This window comes from Lithobates pipiens, unplaced genomic scaffold (assembly GCF_037356315.1).
Source record: "Lithobates pipiens isolate NorthernLeopardFrog02 unplaced genomic scaffold, aLitPip1_a1.2 Scaffold_8, whole genome shotgun sequence".
NCBI lineage: Eukaryota > Metazoa > Chordata > Amphibia > Anura > Ranidae > Lithobates > Lithobates pipiens.
The window spans coordinates 478,227,392-478,253,763 of NW_027507903.1; the positions used below are offsets into that span (position 1 = coordinate 478,227,392).

General features: G+C 40.0%; 1 protein-coding gene across 4 annotated transcripts in view; it reads left to right on the forward strand.

The window, feature by feature from the left end:
* Positions 1-26,372, forward strand: part of LOC143960307 (uncharacterized) — a 233,298-nt gene that overhangs the window by 128,911 nt on the left and 78,015 nt on the right. For all 4 annotated transcript variants that reach the window (XM_077468748.1, XM_077468746.1, XM_077468749.1 and 1 more), the window contains exons 6-12: positions 1,822-1,938; positions 5,797-5,913; positions 9,761-9,877; positions 13,745-13,861; positions 17,723-17,839; positions 21,711-21,827; positions 25,719-25,835. In XM_077468748.1, coding sequence (XP_077324874.1) covers positions 1,822-1,938; positions 5,797-5,913; positions 9,761-9,877; positions 13,745-13,861; positions 17,723-17,839; positions 21,711-21,827; positions 25,719-25,835 — 819 coding nt within the window. The remainder of the gene's footprint in view (positions 1-1,821; positions 1,939-5,796; positions 5,914-9,760; positions 9,878-13,744; positions 13,862-17,722; positions 17,840-21,710; positions 21,828-25,718; positions 25,836-26,372) is intronic.

Here is a 26,372-nt window from a genome sequence, read left to right on the forward strand (position 1 = left end):
CAGCTGGTAACTTCTCTCGCTCAGCCACGCGCTCAAATACTGTTAGAAAGGCCTCAACATCGTCCTCAGCAGTCATCTTTTGCAGCGCTTTCTGCACAGTCCTTCTCCCAAAAAAAATCTCTGGAGCGGCTCCCTCCATTGTGGGTGGATTAGTAACCACAGGCGCCTCTCGATTTACTATCAGGTGCTCGATAAGTTGTTGTTGGCTTTGGCGCAAAGCTTGCAACTCTTCCTTATGCATCCGCTGTTGTGCAGCCATCATCTGCTGTTGTGCAGCCATGGATTGTTGTTGTGCAGCCATGGACTGTTCATGTCGTCTATTGGCCTCTGTCTGAGCCTGCTGTTGTGCAGCCATCATCTGCTGTTGTTCAGCCATGGACTGTTCATGTCGTCTATTGGCCTCTGTCTGAGCCTGCTGTTGTTGCAAACTCACTTGCATAAACTGCTTCAGCATCTCCTCCATGTTGCTGGACTGTTTTTGGAGTGTAGTTGCAGCTTTCACCCAGGACATCAGCAGCTGTAGCCAAGTCTGTCCACACCGTTGCCCCTAGCAACCGTGTTGCCCGCTACCTCCACCAATTGTAAGGGATCTTCCCGGGGTAGGGTGTGTTTGGACACAGTTCACAGCAGACTTGGAATATATGAAGCAGATCTTGGCGTTTATTCGTGGTACAAACAGTCCAGCAAACAAAACATACAGCAACACCGTGCTTTCTAAGTACAACAAAATAAACAAAAGACCTAGCCCGGCTGGGCGCTTACTAACAGGTTCTTCTCACCTATCTGACATTTATAAAGACAGCGTCTTTTCGTCTGGATATCGCAGGGTGGGTTTTAGCTCCAGCAGTGTCTGTGCTTGCAGCTTCCTTCAACATACAGGCTGTTCATTCCCTAGCTGGGAGCAATCACCTGCAGACCCTACAGAGCCTTTAGCTTCCCAGGCTAATTAGGATCCAAGCTCACCTGATCCCAAACCCAGAACTGGATCGGGGGATGTGGAATGACAGGTCCCTCTACCAAACCTACCTGCCATTCCATATAAACCCAGGCCCGGCAAAATTAAATAACAATTCAGCAGCATATCACTGCTGAGAAACTGAACCATCCTGGATTTACCATCTCACACTGTGTAGCAACCTAGGTGAGATGTACACCCCCTCGATCACTTCTCCCGTGACATGTCTACAATATATATATATATATATATAATATAATCTGTAGTGGACATATGTATATGAGCACTAAGGGAGCGTAAAACGCCTTAGCTGGTGGTGCTGTTCCCATCTATTTGTGTTTTTGGTTACGTTTTCTGTTTATTGGCTTGATTAGTTAGGTATTATGTTATGGGTTTTTGATTCACTTATATTTTTTATGTTTGCTGTGTGCTGGTGTTCGGATGGTTTTTGTTTCACTGTAAATAAATCTCACTTAAACGCATAGACAGTCTGGTCCAAGTTTCTTGAGTGTAGCCATGCAGATTTGGTCATCTCTGCTGCTGAATCCTGACATACCTCCTCCCCTTCTCTGCAATTAGTCTGTATAAGGAAACTTGTGATGAGGGGTGTGAGAAACAGAGAACAAGAATAGGGCACTTCAAGAAGACAAGCACTTAATGTGTAAGAACAGAACACTATAGTGTGAGGGAAGGAAGTAGAATCTTCACTAGAGACATAAGGATGTTGGTAGAACTCCTTGTATGCATCCCAATTCTTCATTTTCAGTTATGACTGGAGTATGCTTTTAATATAACAGGATAACAATTAATATTGTGTTCATAATTGCAGTCTCCGTAGTTATTATTGGTCATCTCTATTCCAACAGGATCAATCTGACCAAACAGACAAGCAGAATTGTACAGAAACCTTTGAAAAACCACAAACAAGAAACAATCCAAAGAATGCAGAGTGTACAGGAGAGGCCAACCTACATCCAGAAAGTGTAATTTCATCTTATTTAATATACTTTTTTTTTATGTATATTTGACAGCTTTGTTTACTATTCCCATTCGAAGCAGGTTGGTGGTTTAAGTTTCCAGCATACACTAAAATCTTTAGATTTTTGGTGGCCTGAACCCAAATGAGAACTAGACTGGGGCAGAAGGAAATTTTCCCCCTTGGGCTGGTGCCTCTGAATAGAGATACTTCACTATTCAGACTTGGATCAGAGCAGGACATGCAGTCAGTGACACATGGGAGGAATGTTATATACTGTAGCTATCTGCTCTCTACGTGGCTCCCACCACTCACACAGCCGGAGTCATCGTGGCTCCCACCACTCACACAGCCGGAGTCCACGGCCAGAAAGCAAGACGGGTGAAGATGGAAGCCTTGTCTGTGGTGACAGCAATGCATACTAGCACATTATGACTTTACCTTGCAGGCTCCAGAAAAAAAAAAACACAGCAGTTTACTACCACTTTAACATTTTAGCCTAGATACAGAGTACAGGGGTCAGGAATATAAAATGGACAGAGTGCAGATGTCAGGATTATGCAATGTACAGTAACTAGTGTATAGGTCAGGTGTATGAAATGTACAGGTGTCAGGAGTATGTAATGTAAATAGTAAAGGGGCATTTCCTCCATTCGGCCGCTCCGTGAGACGATCGCGGGGATGCCCGCGGCGATCGAGTCCGCGGGTCCCACGACCGGACTCACGGGGGTCCCGACCAGCGCGATGGCACGGCGGCAACGAATATTGGACGTACATGTTTGCCAATATGCCTACCCGTGCCATGCTGTCGACGTACATCGTCGTGCGCTGGTCGGGAAGTGGTTAATGGTCTTTTTGTGCAGCCTACATATTGTAGGCCGCAACTACATTCAAGCACATACACGGCTCCTTGTGTGTTACAGCAAATAAAGTCCTCAACCTCATAAGTATTGCCTGTGCTAGTGGCTGTGAACTGGAAGTTCTTCTCCGGCTTACTGGTTCTTGTGCAAGCGAAACAGCGCTTGCAAGGGTAAAAACCCTTACCCGAAAAGAAAGTATAATTCTTTTTAGGTGGATCTGGGATGCTCTTAACTAGTCTATCCCTCAAAGTGGGAGCACGTCTATATATGAATTTTGGTATCTTGGGTAAAACATTCTGTAGGTCTTTGTCATTTAATAAAATGTGCCAGTGTTTTAATGTTTTTTTCTACGCTCTTATATTGGAAATTATAGTCCAAAATAATGGCTCCTTCATTAAAACGTTTGCTTGTTACTTCTTGTCTGGTCTTATCTTTTACCAAATTTTGACGATTCATGTCTTCTACTTCCAATATTTTATCCTCAATAAAAGCCTTTTCGTAACCTTTGTCCTGGAATCTTTGACCCATCCGTCTGGCTTGTTCTCGGAATTCCTCCTGCTTACTGCAGTTCCTCCGCAGTCTCATGAGCTGACCCTTTGGAATATTGTAAATCCAGTTCTTATGATGGCAGCTGGTCACCGGGAGATAACTGTTCCTGTCTACATTCTTGAAAAAAGTTTTTGTATGAAGTTTCCCCTCTTCTTGTGAGATCCCTAAGTCCAGGAAGGTGACTTGTGTTTCACTGGAGTCCCATGTGAGCACTATATTCAAGTTATTCTTATTGAGTTTCTCCTGAAATTCATCGAAACTGCTCTTGCTGCCCCTCCAGAGAACTATAATGTCATCTATATATCGTTTGTATATGACCAATTCGACTTGTGGGTTAGAAAACACCATCATATCCTCCCATTGAGACATGAATAGACCCGTTACGCTAGGGGCAAACTTGGCACCCATAGCGACTCCTGTAGTCTGATGGTAAAAGTTTTTGTTATACCAGAAATAGTTGTTCTTTAGACAGAAGTCCAAACACTTAACCAGGTATTTTCTTTGCGCACAGATCAAGTTAGAATGTTTTCTAAGACCCCATTTGACTGCTTCACAAGCCTCATAGTGAGGGATGATAGTATACAATGACGCTACATCAGCTGTAGCTAAAATATATGGCCCTTCATTTGAGCATTCTTCCAGAATTTGTAGAATGTGTTTGGTGTCTCTCAGATAAGCTTTAGTATTTTTCACCACCGGTTGGAGAAAATTATCGATATACTCCCCCATTCTTGAGGTAAGCGAATCGATACCGTTCACAATCGGTCTTGGCGGGGGATTGTTCTTGTCTTTGTGAAGTTTAGGTAGATAGTAAATGACTGGGGTCCTCACCGACTCTGGTATCAAAAACTGAGCTTCCTTTTTATTTAGTATAGATTTTTTTGAGACCTAGGTGAACAACTAGTTCCAGCTCCTTCCTACCTCTAAACACCGGATTCTTCGGTAGTTGTTTGTAGGTGTTAGTGTCACTTAATAGATTTACTCCCGTTTCTTCTTTATGTCCAGTGTCTTTAAATCTTCTGTTACAACTTTTTTAAAAACATCTATAAATTTATTATTATTAATCTGAGGGTTAAAAAATGATTTGTTTCTCAAAGTGCTGTGTGCGATTTCATTGGTTGTTGTTGCGTGAATATTCATAGGGTTATTGGTTAGATATTTTTTAATATTCAGGCCTCTTATGTATTTTTGAATATTTATGTATGTCTCGAATTTATCCAAATTCTTCTTAGGGACAAATTTTAGGCCTGTATATACTGTGGCTGGTCTGCAAGTGGTTAAGGGATTGCCTGCACAACCATCTTTATGATATTAATAAGAAACATTTAACTAATGTAGCAAACCGCTTCAACTGTTGTTATGCAAGTGATCCCTCTGCTGTATCTATACCAGGTGTTGAAAAGATCACAGTCCCCAGGAGAGGTGGCGATACGTTCAGATTTTTGTGCAGAAAGGACGTTTTTTGGATCTTCTGTCTGGGTACACGGAAAACTATAGGGCTCAATCATGAACGGGATGTGTCACATTTTTATGAATATAGTACATCCTAGGTTTCTGCTGTTAGTGACTCCGATAAACATATTTTTTTCTGGCTTTTCAAAAAAAAAAAATATTATTATTATAATTTTTTTTCAGTCTGTCTTTCATATGATTTATTTGATGTCCTATATCTGTTATATATGTTAGAGTATTTGCACTTGCATCTCTGAGCAGGGGTTCTTATCTGCCAATTATTGCAAGACGCAAACCAATTGTTCCACACAGATTGTTCAAATCACGAATAATTGTTGCATATATGTAATATATATATATATATATATATATATATATATATATATATATAATATAATCTGTAGTGGACATATGTATATGAGCACTAAGGGAGCGTAAAACGCCTTAGCTGGTGGTGCTGTTCCCATCTATTTGTGTTTTTGGTTACGTTTTCTGTTTATTGGCTTGATTAGTTAGGTATTATGTTATGGGTTTTTGATTCACTTATATTTTTTATGTTTGCTGTGTGCTGGTGTTCGGATGGTTTTTGTTTCACTGTAAATAAATCTCACTTAAACGCATAGACAGTCTGGTCCAAGTTTCTTGAGTGTAGCCATGCAGATTTGGTCATCTCTGCTGCTGAATCCTGACATACCTCCTCCCCTTCTCTGCAATTAGTCTGTATAAGGAAACTTGTGATGAGGGGTGTGAGAAACAGAGAACAAGAATAGGGCACTTCAAGAAGACAAGCACTTAATGTGTAAGAACAGAACACTATAGTGTGAGGGAAGGAAGTAGAATCTTCACTAGAGACATAAGGATGTTGGTAGAACTCCTTGTATGCATCCCAATTCTTCATTTTCAATTATGACTGGAGTATGCTTTTAATATAACAGGATAACAATTAATATTGTGTTCATAATTGCAGTCTCCGTAGTTATTATTGGTCATCTCTATTCCAACAGGATCAATCTGACCAAACAGACAAGCAGAATTGTACAGAAACCTTTGAAAAACCACAAACAAGAAACAATCCAAAGAATGCAGAGTGTACAGGAGAGGCCAACCTACATCCAGAAAGTGTAATTTCATCTTATTTAATATACTTTTTTTTATGTATATTTGACAGCTTTGTTTACTATTCCCATTCGAAGCAGGTTGGTGGTTTAAGTTTCCAGCATACACTAAAATCTTTAGATTTTTGGTGGCCTGAACCCAAATGAGAACTAGACTGGGGCAGAAGGAAATTTTCCCCCTTGGGCTGGTGCCTCTGAATAGAGATACTTCACTATTCAGACTTGGATCAGAGCAGGACATGCAGTCAGTGACACATGGGAGGAATGTTATATACTGTAGCTATCTGCTCTCTACGTGGCTCCCACCACTCACACAGCCGGAGTCATCGTGGCTCCCACCACTCACACAGCCGGAGTCCACGGCCAGAAAGCAAGACGGGTGAAGATGGAAGCCTTGTCTGTGGTGACAGCAATGCATACTAGCACATTATGACTTTACCTTGCAGGCTCCAGAAAAAAAAAACACAGCAGTTTACTACCACTTTAACATTTTAGCCTAGATACAGAGTACAGGGGTCAGGAATATAAAATGGACAGAGTGCAGATGTCAGGATTATGCAATGTACAGTAACTAGTGTATAGGTCAGGTGTATGAAATGTACAGGTGTCAGGAGTATGTAATGTAAATAGTAAAGGGGCATTTCCTCCATTCGGCCGCTCCGTGAGACGATCGCGGGGATGCCCGCGGCGATCGAGTCCGCGGGTCCCGCGACCGGACTCACGGGGGTCCCGACCAGCGCGATGGCATGGCGGCAACGAATATTGGACGTACATGTACGCCAATATGCCTGCCCGTGCCATGCTGTCGACGTACATCGTCGTGCGCTGGTCGGGAAGTGGTTAATGGTCTTTTTGTGCAGCCTACATATTGTAGGCCGCAACTACATTCAAGCACATACACGGCTCCTTGTGTGTTACAGCAAATAAAGTCCTCAACCTCATAAGTATTGCCTGTGCTAGTGGCTGTGAACTGGAAGTTCTTCTCCGGCTTACTGGTTCTTGTGCAAGCGAAACAGCGCTTGCAAGGGTAAAAACCCTTACCCGAAAAGAAAGTATAATTCTTTTTAGGTGGATCTGGGATGCTCTTAACTAGTCTATCCCTCAAAGTGGGAGCACGTCTATATATGAATTTTGGTATCTTGGGTAAAACATTCTGTAGGTCTTTGTCATTTAATAAAATGTGCCAGTGTTTTAATGTTTTTTTCTACGCTCTTATATTGGAAATTATAGTCCAAAATAATGGCTCCTTCATTAAAACGTTTGCTTGTTACTTCTTGTCTGGTCTTATCTTTTACCAAATTTTGACGATTCATGTCTTCTACTTCCAATATTTTATCCTCAATAAAAGCCTTTTCGTAACCTTTGTCCTGGAATCTTTGACCCATCAGTCTGGCTTGTTCTCGGAATTCCTCCTGCTTACTGCAGTTCCTCCGCAGTCTCATGAGCTGACCCTTTGGAATATTGTAAATCCAGTTCTTATGATGGCAGCTGGTCACCGGGAGATAACTGTTCCTGTCTACATTCTTGAAAAAAGTTTTTGTATGAAGTTTCCCCTCTTCTTGTGAGATCCCTAAGTCCAGGAAGGTGACTTGTGTTTCACTGGAGTCCCATGTGAGCACTATATTCAAGTTATTCTTATTGAGTTTCTCCTGAAATTCATCGAAACTGCTCTTGCTGCCCCTCCAGAGAACTATAATGTCATCTATATATCGTTTGTATATGACCAATTCGACTTGTGGGTTAGAAAACACCATCATATCCTCCCATTGAGACATGAATAGACCCGTTACGCTAGGGGCAAACTTGGCACCCATAGCGACTCCTGTAGTCTGATGGTAAAAGTTTTTGTTATACCAGAAATAGTTGTTCTTTAGACAGAAGTCCAAACACTTAACCAGGTATTTTCTTTGAGCACAGATCAAGTTAGAATGTTTTCTAAGACCCCATTTGACTGCTTCACAAGCCTCATAGTGAGGGATGATAGTATACAATGACGCTACATCAGCTGTAGCTAAAATATATGGCCCTTCATTTGAGCATTCTTCCAGAATTTGTAGAATGTGTTTGGTGTCTCTCAGATAAGCTTTAGTATTTTTCACCACCGGTTGGAGAAAATTATCGATATACTCCCCCATTCTTGAGGTAAGCGAATCGATACCGTTCACAATCGGTCTTGGCGGGGGATTGTTCTTGTCTTTGTGAAGTTTAGGTAGATAGTAAATGACTGGGGTCCTCACCGACTCTGGTATCAAAAACTGAGCTTCCTTTTTATTTAGTATAGATTTTTTTGAGACCTAGGTGAACAACTAGTTCCAGCTCCTTCCTACCTCTAAACACCGGATTCTTCGGTAGTTGTTTGTAGGTGTTAGTGTCACTTAATAGATTTACTCCCGTTTCTTCTTTATGTCCAGTGTCTTTAAATCTTCTGTTACAACTTTTTTAAAAACATCTATAAATTTATTATTATTAATCTGAGGGTTAAAAAATGATTTGTTTCTCAAAGTGCTGTGTGCGATTTCATTGGTTGTTGTTGCGTGAATATTCATAGGGTTATTGGTTAGATATTTTTTAATATTCAGGCCTCTTATGTATTTTTGAATATTTATGTATGTCTCGAATTTATCCAAATTCTTCTTAGGGACAAATTTTAGGCCTGTATATACTGTGGCTGGTCTGCAAGTGGTTAAGGGATTGCCTGCACAACCATCTTTATGATATTAATAAGAAACATTTAACTAATGTAGCAAACCGCTTCAACTGTTGTTATGCAAGTGATCCCTCTGCTGTATCTATACCAGGTGTTGAAAAGATCACAGTCCCCAGGAGAGGTGGCGATACGTTCAGATTTTTGTGCAGAAAGGACGTTTTTTGGATCTTCTGTCTGGGTACACGGAAAACTATAGGGCTCAATCATGAACGGGATGTGTCACATTTTTATGAATATAGTACATCCTAGGTTTCTGCTGTTAGTGACCCCGATAAACATATTTTTTTCTGGCTTTTCAAAAAAAAAATATATTATTATTATAATTTTTTTTCAGTCTGTCTTTCATATGATTTATTTGATGTCCTATATCTGTTATATATGTTAGAGTATTTGCACTTGCATCTCTGAGCAGGGGTTCTTATCTGCCAATTATTGCAAGACGTAAACCAATTGTTCCACACAGATTGTTCAAATCACGAATAATTGTTGCATATATGTAATATATATATATATATATATATATATATATATAATATAATCTGTAGTGGACATATGTATATGAGCACTAAGGGAGCGTAAAACGCCTTAGCTGGTGGTGCTGTTCCCATCTATTTGTGTTTTTGGTTACGTTTTCTGTTTATTGGCTTGATTAGTTAGGTATTATGTTACTGGGTTTTTGATTCACTTATATTTTTTATGTTTGCTGTGTGCTGGTGTTCGGATGGTTTTTGTTTCACTGTAAATAAATCTCACTTAAACGCATAGACAGTCTGGTCCAAGTTTCTTGAGTGTAGCCATGCAGATTTGGTCATCTCTGCTGCTGAATCCTGACATACCTCCTCCCCTTCTCTGCAATTAGTCTGTATAAGGAAACTTGTGATGAGGGGTGTGAGAAACAGAGAACAAGAATAGGGCACTTCAAGAAGACAAGCACTTAATGTGTAAGAACAGAACACTATAGTGTGAGGGAAGGAAGTAGAATCTTCACTAGAGACATAAGGATGTTGGTAGAACTCCTTGTATGCATCCCAATTCTTCATTTTCAGTTATGACTGGAGTATGCTTTTAATATAACAGGATAACAATTAATATTGTGTTCATAATTGCAGTCTCCGTAGTTATTATTGGTCATCTCTATTCCAACAGGATCAATCTGACCAAACAGACAAGCAGAATTGTACAGAAACCTTTGAAAAACCACAAACAAGAAACAATCCAAAGAATGCAGAGTGTACAGGAGAGGCCAACCTACATCCAGAAAGTGTAATTTCATCTTATTTAATATACTTTTTTTTTATGTATATTTGACAGCTTTGTTTACTATTCCCATTCGAAGCAGGTTGGTGGTTTAAGTTTCCAGCATACACTAAAATCTTTAGATTTTTGGTGGCCTGAACCCAAATGAGAACTAGACTGGGGCAGAAGGAAATTTTCCCCCTTGGGCTGGTGCCTCTGAATAGAGATACTTCACTATTCAGACTTGGATCAGAGCAGGACATGCAGTCAGTGACACATGGGAGGAATGTTATATACTGTAGCTATCTGCTCTCTACGTGGCTCCCACCACTCACACAGCCGGAGTCATCGTGGCTCCCACCACTCACACAGCCGGAGTCCACGGCCAGAAAGCAAGACGGGTGAAGATGGAAGCCTTGTCTGTGGTGACAGCAATGCATACTAGCACATTATGACTTTACCTTGCAGGCTCCAGAAAAAAAAAAACACAGCAGTTTACTACCACTTTAACATTTTAGCCTAGATACAGAGTACAGGGGTCAGGAATATAAAATGGACAGAGTGCAGATGTCAGGATTATGCAATGTACAGTAACTAGTGTATAGGTCAGGTGTATGAAATGTACAGGTGTCAGGAGTATGTAATGTAAATAGTAAAGGGGCATTTCCTCCATTCGGCCGCTCCGTGAGACGATCGCGGGGATGCCCGCGTCGATCGAGTCCGCGGATCCCGCGACCGGACTCACGGGGGTCCCGACCAGCGCGATGGCATGGCGGCAACGAATATTGGACGTACATGTACGCCAATATGCCTGCCCGTGCCATGCTGTCGACGTACATCGTCGTGCGCTGGTCGGGAAGTGGTTAATGGTCTTTTTGTGCAGCCTACATATTGTAGGCCGCAACTACATTCAAGCACATACACGGCTCCTTGTGTGTTACAGCAAATAAAGTCCTCAACCTCATAAGTATTGCCTGTGCTAGTGGCTGTGAACTGGAAGTTCTTCTCCGGCTTACTGGTTCTTGTGCAAGCGAAACAGCGCTTGCAAGGGTAAAAACCCTTACCCGAAAAGAAAGTATAATTCTTTTTAGGTGGATCTGGGATGCTCTTAACTAGTCTATCCCTCAAAGTGGGAGCACGTCTATATATGAATTTTGGTATCTTGGGTAAAACATTCTGTAGGTCTTTGTCATTTAATAAAATGTGCCAGTGTTTTAATGTTTTTTTCTACGCTCTTATATTGGAAATTATAGTCCAAAATAATGGCTCCTTCATTAAAACGTTTGCTTGTTACTTCTTGTCTGGTCTTATCTTTTACCAAATTTTGACGATTCATGTCTTCTACTTCCAATATTTTATCCTCAATAAAAGCCTTTTCGTAACCTTTGTCCTGGAATCTTTGACCCATCAGTCTGGCTTGTTCTCGGAATTCCTCCTGCTTACTGCAGTTCCTCCGCAGTCTCATGAGCTGACCCTTTGGAATATTGTAAATCCAGTTCTTATGATGGCAGCTGGTCACCGGGAGATAACTGTTCCTGTCTACATTCTTGAAAAAAGTTTTTGTATGAAGTTTCCCCTCTTCTTGTGAGATCCCTAAGTCCAGGAAGGTGACTTGTGTTTCACTGGAGTCCCATGTGAGCACTATATTCAAGTTATTCTTATTGAGTTTCTCCTGAAATTCATCGAAACTGCTCTTGCTGCCCCTCCAGAGAACTATAATGTCATCTATATATCGTTTGTATATGACCAATTCGACTTGTGGGTTAGAAAACACCATCATATCCTCCCATTGAGACATGAATAGACCCGTTACGCTAGGGGCAAACTTGGCACCCATAGCGACTCCTGTAGTCTGATGGTAAAAGTTTTTGTTATACCAGAAATAGTTGTTCTTTAGACAGAAGTCCAAACACTTAACCAGGTATTTTCTTTGAGCACAGATCAAGTTAGAATGTTTTCTAAGACCCCATTTGACTGCTTCACAAGCCTCATAGTGAGGGATGATAGTATACAATGACGCTACATCAGCTGTAGCTAAAATATATGGCCCTTCATTTGAGCATTCTTCCAGAATTTGTAGAATGTGTTTGGTGTCTCTCAGATAAGCTTTAGTATTTTTCACCACCGGTTGGAGAAAATTATCGATATACTCCCCCATTCTTGAGGTAAGCAAATCGATACCGTTCACAATCGGTCTTGGCGGGGGATTGTTCTTGTCTTTGTGAAGTTTAGGTAGATAGTAAATGACTGGGGTCCTCACCGACTCTGGTATCAAAAACTGAGCTTCCTTTTTATTTAGTATAGATTTTTTTGAGACCTAGGTGAACAACTAGTTCCAGCTCCTTCCTACCTCTAAACACCGGATTCTTCGGTAGTTGTTTGTAGGTGTTAGTGTCACTTAATAGATTTACTCCCGTTTCTTCTTTATGTCCAGTGTCTTTAAATCTTCTGTTACAACTTTTTTAAAAACATCTATAAATTTATTATTATTAATCTGAGGGTTAAAAAATTATTTGTTTCTCAAAGTGCTGTGTGCGATTTCATTGGTTGTTGTTGCGTGAATATTCATAGGGTTATTGGTTAGATATTTTTTAATATTCAGGCCTCTTATGTATTTTTGAATATTTATGTATGTCTCGAATTTATCCAAATTCTTCTTAGGGACAAATTTTAGGCCTGTATATACTGTGGCTGGTCTGCAAGTGGTTAAGGGATTGCCTGCACAACCATCTTTATGATATTAATAAGAAACATTTAACTAATGTAGCAAACCGCTTCAACTGTTGTTATGCAAGTGATCCCTCTGCTGTATCTATACCAGGTGTTGAAAAGATCACAGTCCCCAGGAGAGGTGGCGATACGTTCAGATTTTTGTGCAGAAAGGACGTTTTTTGGATCTTCTGTCTGGGTACACGGAAAACTATAGGGCTCAATCATGAACGGGATGTGTCACATTTTTATGAATATAGTACATCCTAGGTTTCTGCTGTTAGTGACCCCGATAAACATATTTTTTTCTGGCTTTTCAAAAAAAAAATATATTATTATTATAATTTTTTTTCAGTCTGTCTTTCATATGATTTATTTGATGTCCTATATCTGTTATATATGTTAGAGTATTTGCACTTGCATCTCTGAGCAGGGGTTCTTATCTGCCAATTATTGCAAGACGTAAACCAATTGTTCCACACAGATTGTTCAAATCACGAATAATTGTTGCATATATGTAATATATATATATATATATATATATATATATATATATATATATATATATATAATATAATCTGTAGTGGACATATGTATATGAGCACTAAGGGAGCGTAAAACGCTTTAGCTGGTGGTGCTGTTCCCATCTATTTGTGTTTTTGGTTACGTTTTCTGTTTATTGGCTTGATTAGTTAGGTATTATGTTACTGGGTTTTTGATTCACTTATATTTTTTATGTTTGCTGTGTGCTGGTGTTCGGATGGTTTTTGTTTCACTGTAAATAAATCTCACTTAAACGCATAGACAGTCTGGTCCAAGTTTCTTGAGTGTAGCCATGCAGATTTGGTCATCTCTGCTGCTGAATCCTGACATACCTCCTCCCCTTCTCTGCAATTAGTCTGTATAAGGAAACTTGTGATGAGGGGTGTGAGAAACAGAGAACAAGAATAGGGCACTTCAAGAAGACAAGCACTTAATGTGTAAGAACAGAACACTATAGTGTGAGGGAAGGAAGTAGAATCTTCACTAGAGACATAAGGATGTTGGTAGAACTCCTTGTATGCATCCCAATTCTTCATTTTCAGTTATGACTGGAGTATGCTTTTAATATAACAGGATAACAATTAATATTGTGTTCATAATTGCAGTCTCCGTAGTTATTATTGGTCATCTCTATTCCAACAGGATCAATCTGACCAAACAGACAAGCAGAATTGTACAGAAACCTTTGAAAAACCACAAACAAGAAACAATCCAAAGAATGCAGAGTGTACAGGAGAGGCCAACCTACATCCAGAAAGTGTAATTTCATCTTATTTAATATACTTTTTTTTTATGTATATTTGACAGCTTTGTTTACTATTCCCATTCGAAGCAGGTTGGTGGTTTAAGTTTCCAGCATACACTAAAATCTTTAGATTTTTGGTGGCCTGAACCCAAATGAGAACTAGACTGGGGCAGAAGGAAATTTTCCCCCTTGGGCTGGTGCCTCTGAATAGAGATACTTCACTATTCAGACTTGGATCAGAGCAGGACATGCAGTCAGTGACACATGGGAGGAATGTTATATACTGTAGCTATCTGCTCTCTACGTGGCTCCCACCACTCACACAGCCGGAGTCATTGTGGCTCCCACCACTCACACAGCCGGAGTCCACGGCCAGAAAGCAAGACGGGTGAAGATGGAAGCCTTGTCTGTGGTGACAGCAATGCATACTAGCACATTATGACTTTACCTTGCAGGCTCCAGAAAAAAAAAAACACAGCAGTTTACTACCACTTTAACATTTTAGCCTAGATACAGAGTACAGGGGTCAGGAATATAAAATGGACAGAGTGCAGATGTCAGGATTATGCAATGTACAGTAACTAGTGTATAGGTCAGGTGTATGAAATGTACAGGTGTCAGGAGTATGTAATGTAAATAGTAAAGGGGCATTTCCTCCATTCGGCCGCTCCGTGAGACGATCGCGGGGATGCCCGCGGCGATCGAGTCCGCGGGTCCCGCGACCGGACTCACGGGGGTCCCGACCAGCGCGATGGCACGGCGGCAACGAATATTGGACGTACATGTACGCCAATATGCCTGCCCGTGCCATGCTGTCGACGTACATCGTCGTGCGCTGGTCGGGAAGTGGTTAATGGTCTTTTTGTGCAGCCTACATATTGTAGGCCGCAACTACATTCAAGCACATACACGGCTCCTTGTGTGTTACAGCAAATAAAGTCCTCAACCTCATAAGTATTGCCTGTGCTACTGGCTGTGAACTGGAAGTTCTTCTCCGGCTTACTGGTTCTTGTGCAAGCGAAACAGCGCTTGCAAGGGTAAAAACCCTTACCCGAAAAGAAAGTATAATTCTTTTTAGGTGGATCTGGGATGCTCTTAACTAGTCTATCCCTCAAAGTGGGAGCACGTCTATATATGAATTTTGGTATCTTGGGTAAAACATTCTGTAGGTCTTTGTCATTTAATAAAATGTGCCAGTGTTTTAATGTTTTTTTCTACGCTCTTATATTGGAAATTATAGTCCAAAATAATGGCTCCTTCATTAAAACGTTTGCTTGTTACTTCTTGTCTGGTCTTATCTTTTACCAAATTTTGACGATTCATGTCTTCTACTTCCAATATTTTATCCTCAATAAAAGCCTTTTCGTAACCTTTGTCCTGGAATCTTTGACCCATCAGTCTGGCTTGTTCTCGGAATTCCTCCTGCTTACTGCAGTTCCTCCGCAGTCTCATGAGCTGACCCTTTGGAATATTGTAAATCCAGTTCTTATGATGGCAGCTGGTCACCGGGAGATAACTGTTCCTGTCTACATTCTTGAAAAAAGTTTTTGTATGAAGTTTCCCCTCTTCTTGTGAGATCCCTAAGTCCAGGAAGGTGACTTGTGTTTCACTGGAGTCCCATGTGAGCACTATATTCAAGTTATTCTTATTGAGTTTCTCCTGAAATTCATCGAAACTGCTCTTGCTGCCCCTCCAGAGAACTATAATGTCATCTATATATCGTTTGTATATGACCAATTCGACTTGTGGGTTAGAAAACACCATCATATCCTCCCATTGAGACATGAATAGACCCGTTACGCTAGGGGCAAACTTGGCACCCATAGCGACTCCTGTAGTCTGATGGTAAAAGTTTTTGTTATACCAGAAATAGTTGTTCTTTAGACAGAAGTCCAAACACTTAACCAGGTATTTTCTTTGAGCACAGATCAAGTTAGAATGTTTTCTAAGACCCCATTTGACTGCTTCACAAGCCTCATAGTGAGGGATGATAGTATACAATGACGCTACATCAGCTGTAGCTAAAATATATGGCCCTTCATTTGAGCATTCTTCCAGAATTTGTAGAATGTGTTTGGTGTCTCTCAGATAAGCTTTAGTATTTTTCACCACCGGTTGGAGAAAATTATCGATATACTCCCCCATTCTTGAGGTAAGCGAATCGATACCGTTCACAATCGGTCTTGGCGGGGGATTGTTCTTGTCTTTGTGAAGTTTAGGTAGATAGTAAATGACTGGGGTCCTCACCGACTCTGGTATCAAAAACTGAGCTTCCTTTTTATTTAGTATAGATTTTTTTGAGACCTAGGTGAACAACTAGTTCCAGCTCCTTCCTACCTCTAAACACCGGATTCTTCGGTAGTTGTTTGTAGGTGTTAGTGTCACTTAATAGATTTACTCCCGTTTCTTCTTTATGTCCAGTGTCTTTAAATCTTCTGTTACAACTTTTTTAAAAACATCTATAAATTTATTATTATTAATCTGAGGGTTAAAAAATGATTTGTTTCTCAAAGTGCTGTGTGCGATTTCATTGGTTGTTGTTGCGTGAATATTCATAGGGTTATTGGTTAGATATTTTTTAATATTCAGGCCTCTTATGTATTTTTGAATATTTATGTATGTCTCGAATTTATCCAAATTCTTCTTAGGGACAAATTTTAGGCCTGTATATACTGTGGCTGGTCTGCAAGTGGTTAAGGGATTGCCTGCACAACCATCTTTATGATATTAATAAGAAACATTTAACTAATGTAGCAAACCGCTTCAACTGTTGTTATGCAAGTGATCCCTCTGCTGTATCTATACCAGGTGTTGAAAAGATCACAGTCCCCAGGAGAGGTGGCGATACGTTCAGATTTTTGTGCAGAAAGGACGTTTTTTGGATCTTCTGTCTGGGTACACGGAAAACTATAGGGCTCAATCATGAACGGGATGTGTCACATTTTTATGAATATAGTACATCCTAGGTTTCTGCTGTTAGTGACCCCGATAAACATATTTTTTTCTGGCTTTTCAAAAAAAAAATATATTATTATTATAATTTTTTTTCAGTCTGTCTTTCATATGATTTATTTGATGTCCTATATCTGTTATATATGTTAGAGTATTTGCACTTGCATCTCTGAGCAGGGGTTCTTATCTGCCAATTATTGCAAGACGTAAACCAATTGTTCCACACAGATTGTTCAAATCACGAATAATTGTTGCATATATGTAATATATATATATATATATATATATATATATATATATATATATATAATATAATCTGTAGTGGACATATGTATATGAGCACTAAGGGAGCGTAAAACGCCTTAGCTGGTGGTGCTGTTCCCATCTATTTGTGTTTTTGGTTACGTTTTCTGTTTATTGGCTTGATTAGTTAGGTATTATGTTACTGGGTTTTTGATTCACTTATATTTTTTATGTTTGCTGTGTGCTGGTGTTCGGATGGTTTTTGTTTCACTGTAAATAAATCTCACTTAAACGCATAGACAGTCTGGTCCAAGTTTCTTGAGTGTAGCCATGCAGATTTGGTCATCTCTGCTGCTGAATCCTGACATACCTCCTCCCCTTCTCTGCAATTAGTCTGTATAAGGAAACTTGTGATGAGGGGTGTGAGAAACAGAGAACAAGAATAGGGCACTTCAAGAAGACAAGCACTTAATGTGTAAGAACAGAACACTATAGTGTGAGGGAAGGAAGTAGAATCTTCACTAGAGACATAAGGATGTTGGTAGAACTCCTTGTATGCATCCCAATTCTTCATTTTCAGTTATGACTGGAGTATGCTTTTAATATAACAGGATAACAATTAATATTGTGTTCATAATTGCAGTCTCCGTAGTTATTATTGGTCATCTCTATTCCAACAGGATCAATCTGACCAAACAGACAAGCAGAATTGTACAGAAACCTTTGAAAAACCACAAACAAGAAACAATCCAAAGAATGCAGAGTGTACAGGAGAGGCCAACCTACATCCAGAAAGTGTAATTTCATCTTATTTAATATACTTTTTTTTATGTATATTTGACAGCTTTGTTTACTATTCCCATTCGAAGCAGGTTGGTGGTTTAAGTTTCCAGCATACACTAAAATCTTTAGATTTTTGGTGGCCTGAACCCAAATGAGAACTAGACTGGGGCAGAAGGAAATTTTCCCCCTTGGGCTGGTGCCTCTGAATAGAGATACTTCACTATTCAGACTTGGATCAGAGCAGGACATGCAGTCAGTGACACATGGGAGGAATGTTATATACTGTAGCTATCTGCTCTCTACGTGGCTCCCACCACTCACACAGCCGGAGTCATCGTGGCTCCCACCACTCACACAGCCGGAGTCCACGGCCAGAAAGCAAGACGGGTGAAGATGGAAGCCTTGTCTGTGGTGACAGCAATGCATACTAGCACATTATGACTTTACCTTGCAGGCTCCAGAAAAAAAAAAACACAGCAGTTTACTACCACTTTAACATTTTAGCCTAGATACAGAGTACAGGGGTCAGGAATATAAAATGGACAGAGTGCAGATGTCAGGATTATGCAATGTACAGTAACTAGTGTATAGGTCAGGTGTATGAAATGTACAGGTGTCAGGAGTATGTAATGTAAATAGTAAAGGGGCATTTCCTCCATTCGGCCGCTCCGTGAGACGATCGCGGGGATGCCCGCGGCGATCGAGTCCGCGGGTCCCGCGACCGGACTCACGGGGGTCCCGACCAGCGCGATGGCACGGCGGCAACGAATATTGGACGTACATTTACGCCAATATGCCTGCCCGTGCCATGCTGTCGACGTACATCGTCGTGCGCTGGTCGGGAAGTGGTTAATGGTCTTTTTGTGCAGCCTACATATTGTAGGCCGCAACTACATTCAAGCACATACACGGCTCCTTGTGTGTTACAGCAAATAAAGTCCTCAACCTCATAAGTATTGCCTGTGCTAGTGGCTGTGAACTGGAAGTTCTTCTCCGGCTTACTGGTTCTTGTGCAAGCGAAACAGCGCTTGCAAGGGTAAAAACCCTTACCCGAAAAGAAAGTATAATTCTTTTTAGGTGGATCTGGGATGCTCTTAACTAGTCTATCCCTCAAAGTGGGAGCACGTCTATATATGAATTTTGGTATCTTGGGTAAAACATTCTGTAGGTCTTTGTCATTTAATAAAATGTGCCAGTGTTTTAATGTTTTTTTCTACGCTCTTATATTGGAAATTATAGTCCAAAATAATGGCTCCTTCATTAAAACGTTTGCTTGTTACTTCTTGTCTGGTCTTATCTTTTACCAAATTTTGACGATTCATGTCTTCTACTTCCAATATTTTATCCTCAATAAAAGCCTTTTCGTAACCTTTGTCCTGGAATCTTTGACCCATCAGTCTGGCTTGTTCTCGGAATTCCTCCTGCTTACTGCAGTTCCTCCGCAGTCTCATGAGCTGACCCTTTGGAATATTGTAAATCCAGTTCTTATGATGGCAGCTGGTCACCGGGAGATAACTGTTCCTGTCTACATTCTTGAAAAAAGTTTTTGTATGAAGTTTCCCCTCTTCTTGTGAGATCCCTAAGTCCAGGAAGGTGACTTGTGTTACACTGGAGTCCCATGTGAGCACTATATTCAAGTTATTCTTATTGAGTTTCTCCTGAAATTCATCGAAACTGCTCTTGCTGCCCCTCCAGAGAACTATAATGTCATCTATATATCGTTTGTATATGACCAATTCGACTTGTGGGTTAGAAAACACCATCATATCCTCCCATTGAGACATGAATAGACCCGTTACGCTAGGGGCAAACTTGGCACCCATAGCGACTCCTGTAGTCTGATGGTAAAAGTTTTTGTTATACCAGAAATAGTTGTTCTTTAGACAGAAGTCCAAACACTTAACCAGGTATTTTCTTTGAGCACAGATCAAGTTAGAATGTTTTCTAAGACCCCATTTGACTGCTTCACAAGCCTCATAGTGAGGGATGATAGTATACAATGACGCTACATCAGCTGTAGCTAAAATATATGGCCCTTCATTTGAGCATTCTTCCAGAATTTGTAGAATGTGTTTGGTGTCTCTCAGATAAGCTTTAGTATTTTTCACCACCGGTTGGAGAAAATTATCGATATACTCCCCCATTCTTGAGGTAAGCAAATCGATACCGTTCACAATCGGTCTTGGCGGGGGATTGTTCTTGTCTTTGTGAAGTTTAGGTAGATAGTAAATGACTGGGGTCCTCACCGACTCTGGTATCAAAAACTGAGCTTCCTTTTTATTTAGTATAGATTTTTTTGAGACCTAGGTGAACAACTAGTTCCAGCTCCTTCCTACCTCTAAACACCGGATTCTTCGGTAGTTGTTTGTAGGTGTTAGTGTCACTTAATAGATTTACTCCCGTTTCTTCTTTATGTCCAGTGTCTTTAAATCTTCTGTTACAACTTTTTTAAAAACATCTATAAATTTATTATTATTAATCTGAGGGTTAAAAAATGATTTGTTTCTCAAAGTGCTGTGTGCGATTTCATTGGTTGTTGTTGCGTGAATATTCATAGGGTTATTGGTTAGATATTTTTTAATATTCAGGCCTCTTATGTATTTTTGAATATTTATGTATGTCTCGAATTTATCCAAATTCTTCTTAGGGACAAATTTTAGGCCTGTATATACTGTGGCTGGTCTGCAAGTGGTTAAGGGATTGCCTGCACAACCATCTTTATGATATTAATAAGAAACATTTAACTAATGTAGCAAACCGCTTCAACTGTTGTTATGCAAGTGATCCCTCTGCTGTATCTATACCAGGTGTTGAAAAGATCACAGTCCCCAGGAGAGGTGGCGATACGTTCAGATTTTTGTGCAGAAAGGACGTTTTTTGGATCTTCTGTCTGGGTACACGGAAAACTATAGGGCTCAATTATGAACGGGATGTGTCACATTTTTATGAATATAGTACATCCTAGGTTTCTGCTGTTAGTGACCCCGATAAACATATTTTTTTCTGGCTTTTCAAAAAAAAATATATTATTATTATAATTTTTTTTCAGTCTGTCTTTCATATGATTTATTTGATGTCCTATATCTGTTATATATGTTAGAGTATTTGCACTTGCATCTCTGAGCAGGGGTTCTTATCTGCCAATTATTGCAAGACGTAAACCAATTGTTCCACACAGATTGTTCAAATCACGAATAATTGTTGCATATATGTAATATATATATATATATATATATATATATATATATATATATATATATATATATATATAATATAATCTGTAGTGGACATATGTATATGAGCACTAAGGGAGCGTAAAACGCCTTAGCTGGTGGTGCTGTTCCCATCTATTTGTGTTTTTGGTTACGTTTTCTGTTTATTGGCTTGATTAGTTAGGTATTATGTTACTGGGTTTTTGATTCACTTATATTTTTTATGTTTGCTGTGTGCTGGTGTTCGGATGGTTTTTGTTTCACTGTAAATAAATCTCACTTAAACGCATAGACAGTCTGGTCCAAGTTTCTTGAGTGTAGCCATGCAGATTTGGTCATCTCTGCTGCTGAATCCTGACATACCTCCTCCCCTTCTCTGCAATTAGTCTGTATAAGGAAACTTGTGATGAGGGGTGTGAGAAACAGAGAACAAGAATAGGGCACTTCAAGAAGACAAGCACTTAATGTGTAAGAACAGAACACTATAGTGTGAGGGAAGGAAGTAGAATCTTCACTAGAGACATAAGGATGTTGGTAGAACTCCTTGTATGCATCCCAATTCTTCATTTTCAGTTATGACTGGAGTATGCTTTTAATATAACAGGATAACAATTAATATTGTGTTCATAATTGCAGTCTCCGTAGTTATTATTGGTCATCTCTATTCCAACAGGATCAATCTGACCAAACAGACAAGCAGAATTGTACAGAAACCTTTGAAAAACCACAAACAAGAAACAATCCAAAGAATGCAGAGTGTACAGGAGAGGCCAACCTACATCCAGAAAGTGTAATTTCATCTTATTTAATATACTTTTTTTTTATGTATATTTGACAGCTTTGTTTACTATTCCCATTCGAAGCAGGTTGGTGGTTTAAGTTTCCAGCATACACTAAAATCTTTAGATTTTTGGTGGCCTGAACCCAAATGAGAACTAGACTGGGGCAGAAGGAAATTTTCCCCCTTGGGCTGGTGCCTCTGAATAGAGATACTTCACTATTCAGACTTGGATCAGAGCAGGACATGCAGTCAGTGACACATGGGAGGAATGTTATATACTGTAGCTATCTGCTCTCTACGTGGCTCCCACCACTCACACAGCCGGAGTCATCGTGGCTCCCACCACTCACACAGCCGGAGTCCACGGCCAGAAAGCAAGACGGGTGAAGATGGAAGCCTTGTCTGTGGTGACAGCAATGCATACTAGCACATTATGACTTTACCTTGCAGGCTCCAGAAAAAAAAAAACACAGCAGTTTACTACCACTTTAACATTTTAGCCTAGATACAGAGTACAGGGGTCAGGAATATAAAATGGACAGAGTGCAGATGTCAGGATTATGCAATGTACAGTAACTAGTGTATAGGTCAGGTGTATGAAATGTACAGGTGTCAGGAGTATGTAATGTAAATAGTAAAGGGGCATTTCCTCCATTCGGCCGCTCCGTGAGACGATCGCGGGGATGCCCGCGGCGATCGAGTCCGCGGGTCCCGCGACCGGACTCACGGGGGTCCCGACCAGCGCGATGGCACGGCGGCAACGAATATTGGACGTACATTTACGCCAATATGCCTGCCCGTGCCATGCTGTCGACGTACATCGTCGTGCGCTGGTCGGGAAGTGGTTAATGGTCTTTTTGTGCAGCCTACATATTGTAGGCCGCAACTACATTCAAGCACATACACGGCTCCTTGTGTGTTACAGCAAATAAAGTCCTCAACCTCATAAGTATTGCCTGTGCTAGTGGCTGTGAACTGGAAGTTCTTCTCCGGCTTACTGGTTCTTGTGCAAGCGAAACAGCGCTTGCAAGGGTAAAAACCCTTACCCGAAAAGAAAGTATAATTCTTTTTAGGTGGATCTGGGATGCTCTTAACTAGTCTATCCCTCAAAGTGGGAGCACGTCTATATATGAATTTTGGTATCTTGGGTAAAACATTCTGTAGGTCTTTGTCATTTAATAAAATGTGCCAGTGTTTTAATGTTTTTTTCTACGCTCTTATATTGGAAATTATAGTCCAAAATAATGGCTCCTTCATTAAAACGTTTGCTTGTTACTTCTTGTCTGGTCTTATCTTTTACCAAATTTTGACGATTCATGTCTTCTACTTCCAATATTTTATCCTCAATAAAAGCCTTTTCGTAACCTTTGTCCTGGAATCTTTGACCCATCAGTCTGGCTTGTTCTCGGAATTCCTCCTGCTTACTGCAGTTCCTCCGCAGTCTCATGAGCTGACCCTTTGGAATATTGTAAATCCAGTTCTTATGATGGCAGCTGGTCACCGGGAGATAACTGTTCCTGTCTACATTCTTGAAAAAAGTTTTTGTATGAAGTTTCCCCTCTTCTTGTGAGATCCCTAAGTCCAGGAAGGTGACTTGTGTTACACTGGAGTCCCATGTGAGCACTATATTCAAGTTATTCTTATTGAGTTTCTCCTGAAATTCATCGAAACTGCTCTTGCTGCCCCTCCAGAGAACTATAATGTCATCTATATATCGTTTGTATATGACCAATTCGACTTGTGGGTTAGAAAACACCATCATATCCTCCCATTGAGACATGAATAGACCCGTTACGCTAGGGGCAAACTTGGCACCCATAGCGACTCCTGTAGTCTGATGGTAAAAGTTTTTGTTATACCAGAAATAGTTGTTCTTTAGACAGAAGTCCAAACACTTAACCAGGTATTTTCTTTGAGCACAGATCAAGTTAGAATGTTTTCTAAGACCCCATTTGACTGCTTCACAAGCCTCATAGTGAGGGATGATAGTATACAATGACGCTACATCAGCTGTAGCTAAAATATATGGCCCTTCATTTGAGCATTCTTCCAGAATTTGTAGAATGTGTTTGGTGTCTCTCAGATAAGCTTTAGTATTTTTCACCACCGGTTGGAGAAAATTATCGATATACTCCCCCATTCTTGAGGTAAGCAAATCGATACCGTTCACAATCGGTCTTGGCGGGGGATTGTTCTTGTCTTTGTGAAGTTTAGGTAGATAGTAAATGACTGGGGTCCTCACCGACTCTGGTATCAAAAACTGAGCTTCCTTTTTATTTAGTATAGATTTTTTTGAGACCTAGGTGAACAACTAGTTCCAGCTCCTTCCTACCTCTAAACACCGGATTCTTCGGTAGTTGTTTGTAGGTGTTAGTGTCACTTAATAGATTTACTCCCGTTTCTTCTTTATGTCCAGTGTCTTTAAATCTTCTGTTACAACTTTTTTAAAAACATCTATAAATTTATTATTATTAATCTGAGGGTTGAAAAATGATTTGTTTCTCAAAGTGCTGTGTGCGATTTCATTGGTTGTTGTTGCGTGAATATTCATAGGGTTATTGGTTAGATATTTTTTAATATTCAGGCCTCTTATGTATTTTTGAATATTTATGTATGTCTCGAATTTATCCAAATTCTTCTTAGGGACAAATTTTAGGCCTGTATATACTGTGGCTGGTCTGCAAGTGGTTAAGGGATTGCCTGCACAACCATCTTTATGATATTAATAAGAAACATTTAACTAATGTAGCAAACCGCTTCAACTGTTGTTATGCAAGTGATCCCTCTGCTGTATCTATACCAGGTGTTGAAAAGATCACAGTCCCCAGGAGAGGTGGCGATACGTTCAGATTTTTGTGCAGAAAGGACGTTTTTTGGATCTTCTGTCTGGGTACACGGAAAACTATAGGGCTCAATCATGAACGGGATGTGTCACATTTTTATGAATATAGTACATCCTAGGTTTCTGCTGTTAGTGACCCCGATAAACATATTTTTTTCTGGCTTTTCAAAAAAAAAATATATTATTATTATAATTTTTTTTCAGTCTGTCTTTCATATGATTTATTTGATGTCCTATATCTGTTATATATGTTAGAGTATTTGCACTTGCATCTCTGAGCAGGGGTTCTTATCTGCCAATTATTGCAAGACGTAAACCAATTGTTCCACACAGATTGTTCAAATCACGAATAATTGTTGCATATATGTAATATATATATATATATATATATATATATATATATATATATATATATATATATATATATATATATATATATATATAATATAATCTGTAGTGGACATATGTATATGAGCACTAAGGGAGCGTAAAACGCCTTAGCTGGTGGTGCTGTTCCCATCTATTTGTGTTTTTGGTTACGTTTTCTGTTTATTGGCTTGATTAGTTAGGTATTATGTTACTGGGTTTTTGATTCACTTATATTTTTTATGTTTGCTGTGTGCTGGTGTTCGGATGGTTTTTGTTTCACTGTAAATAAATCTCACTTAAACGCATAGACAGTCTGGTCCAAGTTTCTTGAGTGTAGCCATGCAGATTTGGTCATCTCTGCTGCTGAATCCTGACATACCTCCTCCCCTTCTCTGCAATTAGTCTGTATAAGGAAACTTGTGATGAGGGGTGTGAGAAACAGAGAACAAGAATAGGGCACTTCAAGAAGACAAGCACTTAATGTGTAAGAACAGAACACTATAGTGTGAGGGAAGGAAGTAGAATCTTCACTAGAGACATAAGGATGTTGGTAGAACTCCTTGTATGCATCCCAATTCTTCATTTTCAGTTATGACTGGAGTATGCTTTTAATATAACAGGATAACAATTAATATTGTGTTCATAATTGCAGTCTCCGTAGTTATTATTGGTCATCTCTATTCCAACAGGATCAATCTGACCAAACAGACAAGCAGAATTGTACAGAAACCTTTGAAAAACCACAAACAAGAAACAATCCAAAGAATGCAGAGTGTACAGGAGAGGCCAACCTACATCCAGAAAGTGTAATTTCATCTTATTTAATATACTTTTTTTTTATGTATATTTGACAGCTTTGTTTACTATTCCCATTCGAAGCAGGTTGGTGGTTTAAGTTTCCAGCATACACTAAAATCTTTAGATTTTTGGTGGCCTGAACCCAAATGAGAACTAGACTGGGGCAGAAGGAAATTTTCCCCCTTGGGCTGGTGCCTCTGAATAGAGATACTTCACTATTCAGACTTGGATCAGAGCAGGACATGCAGTCAGTGACACATGGGAGGAATGTTATATACTGTAGCTATCTGCTCTCTACGTGGCTCCCACCACTCACACAGCCGGAGTCATCGTGGCTCCCACCACTCACACAGCCGGAGTCCACGGCCAGAAAGCAAGACGGGTGAAGATGGAAGCCTTGTCTGTGGTGACAGCAATGCATACTAGCACATTATGACTTTACCTTGCAGGCTCCAGAAAAAAAAAAACACAGCAGTTTACTACCACTTTAACATTTTAGCCTAGATACAGAGTACAGGGGTCAGGAATATAAAATGGACAGAGTG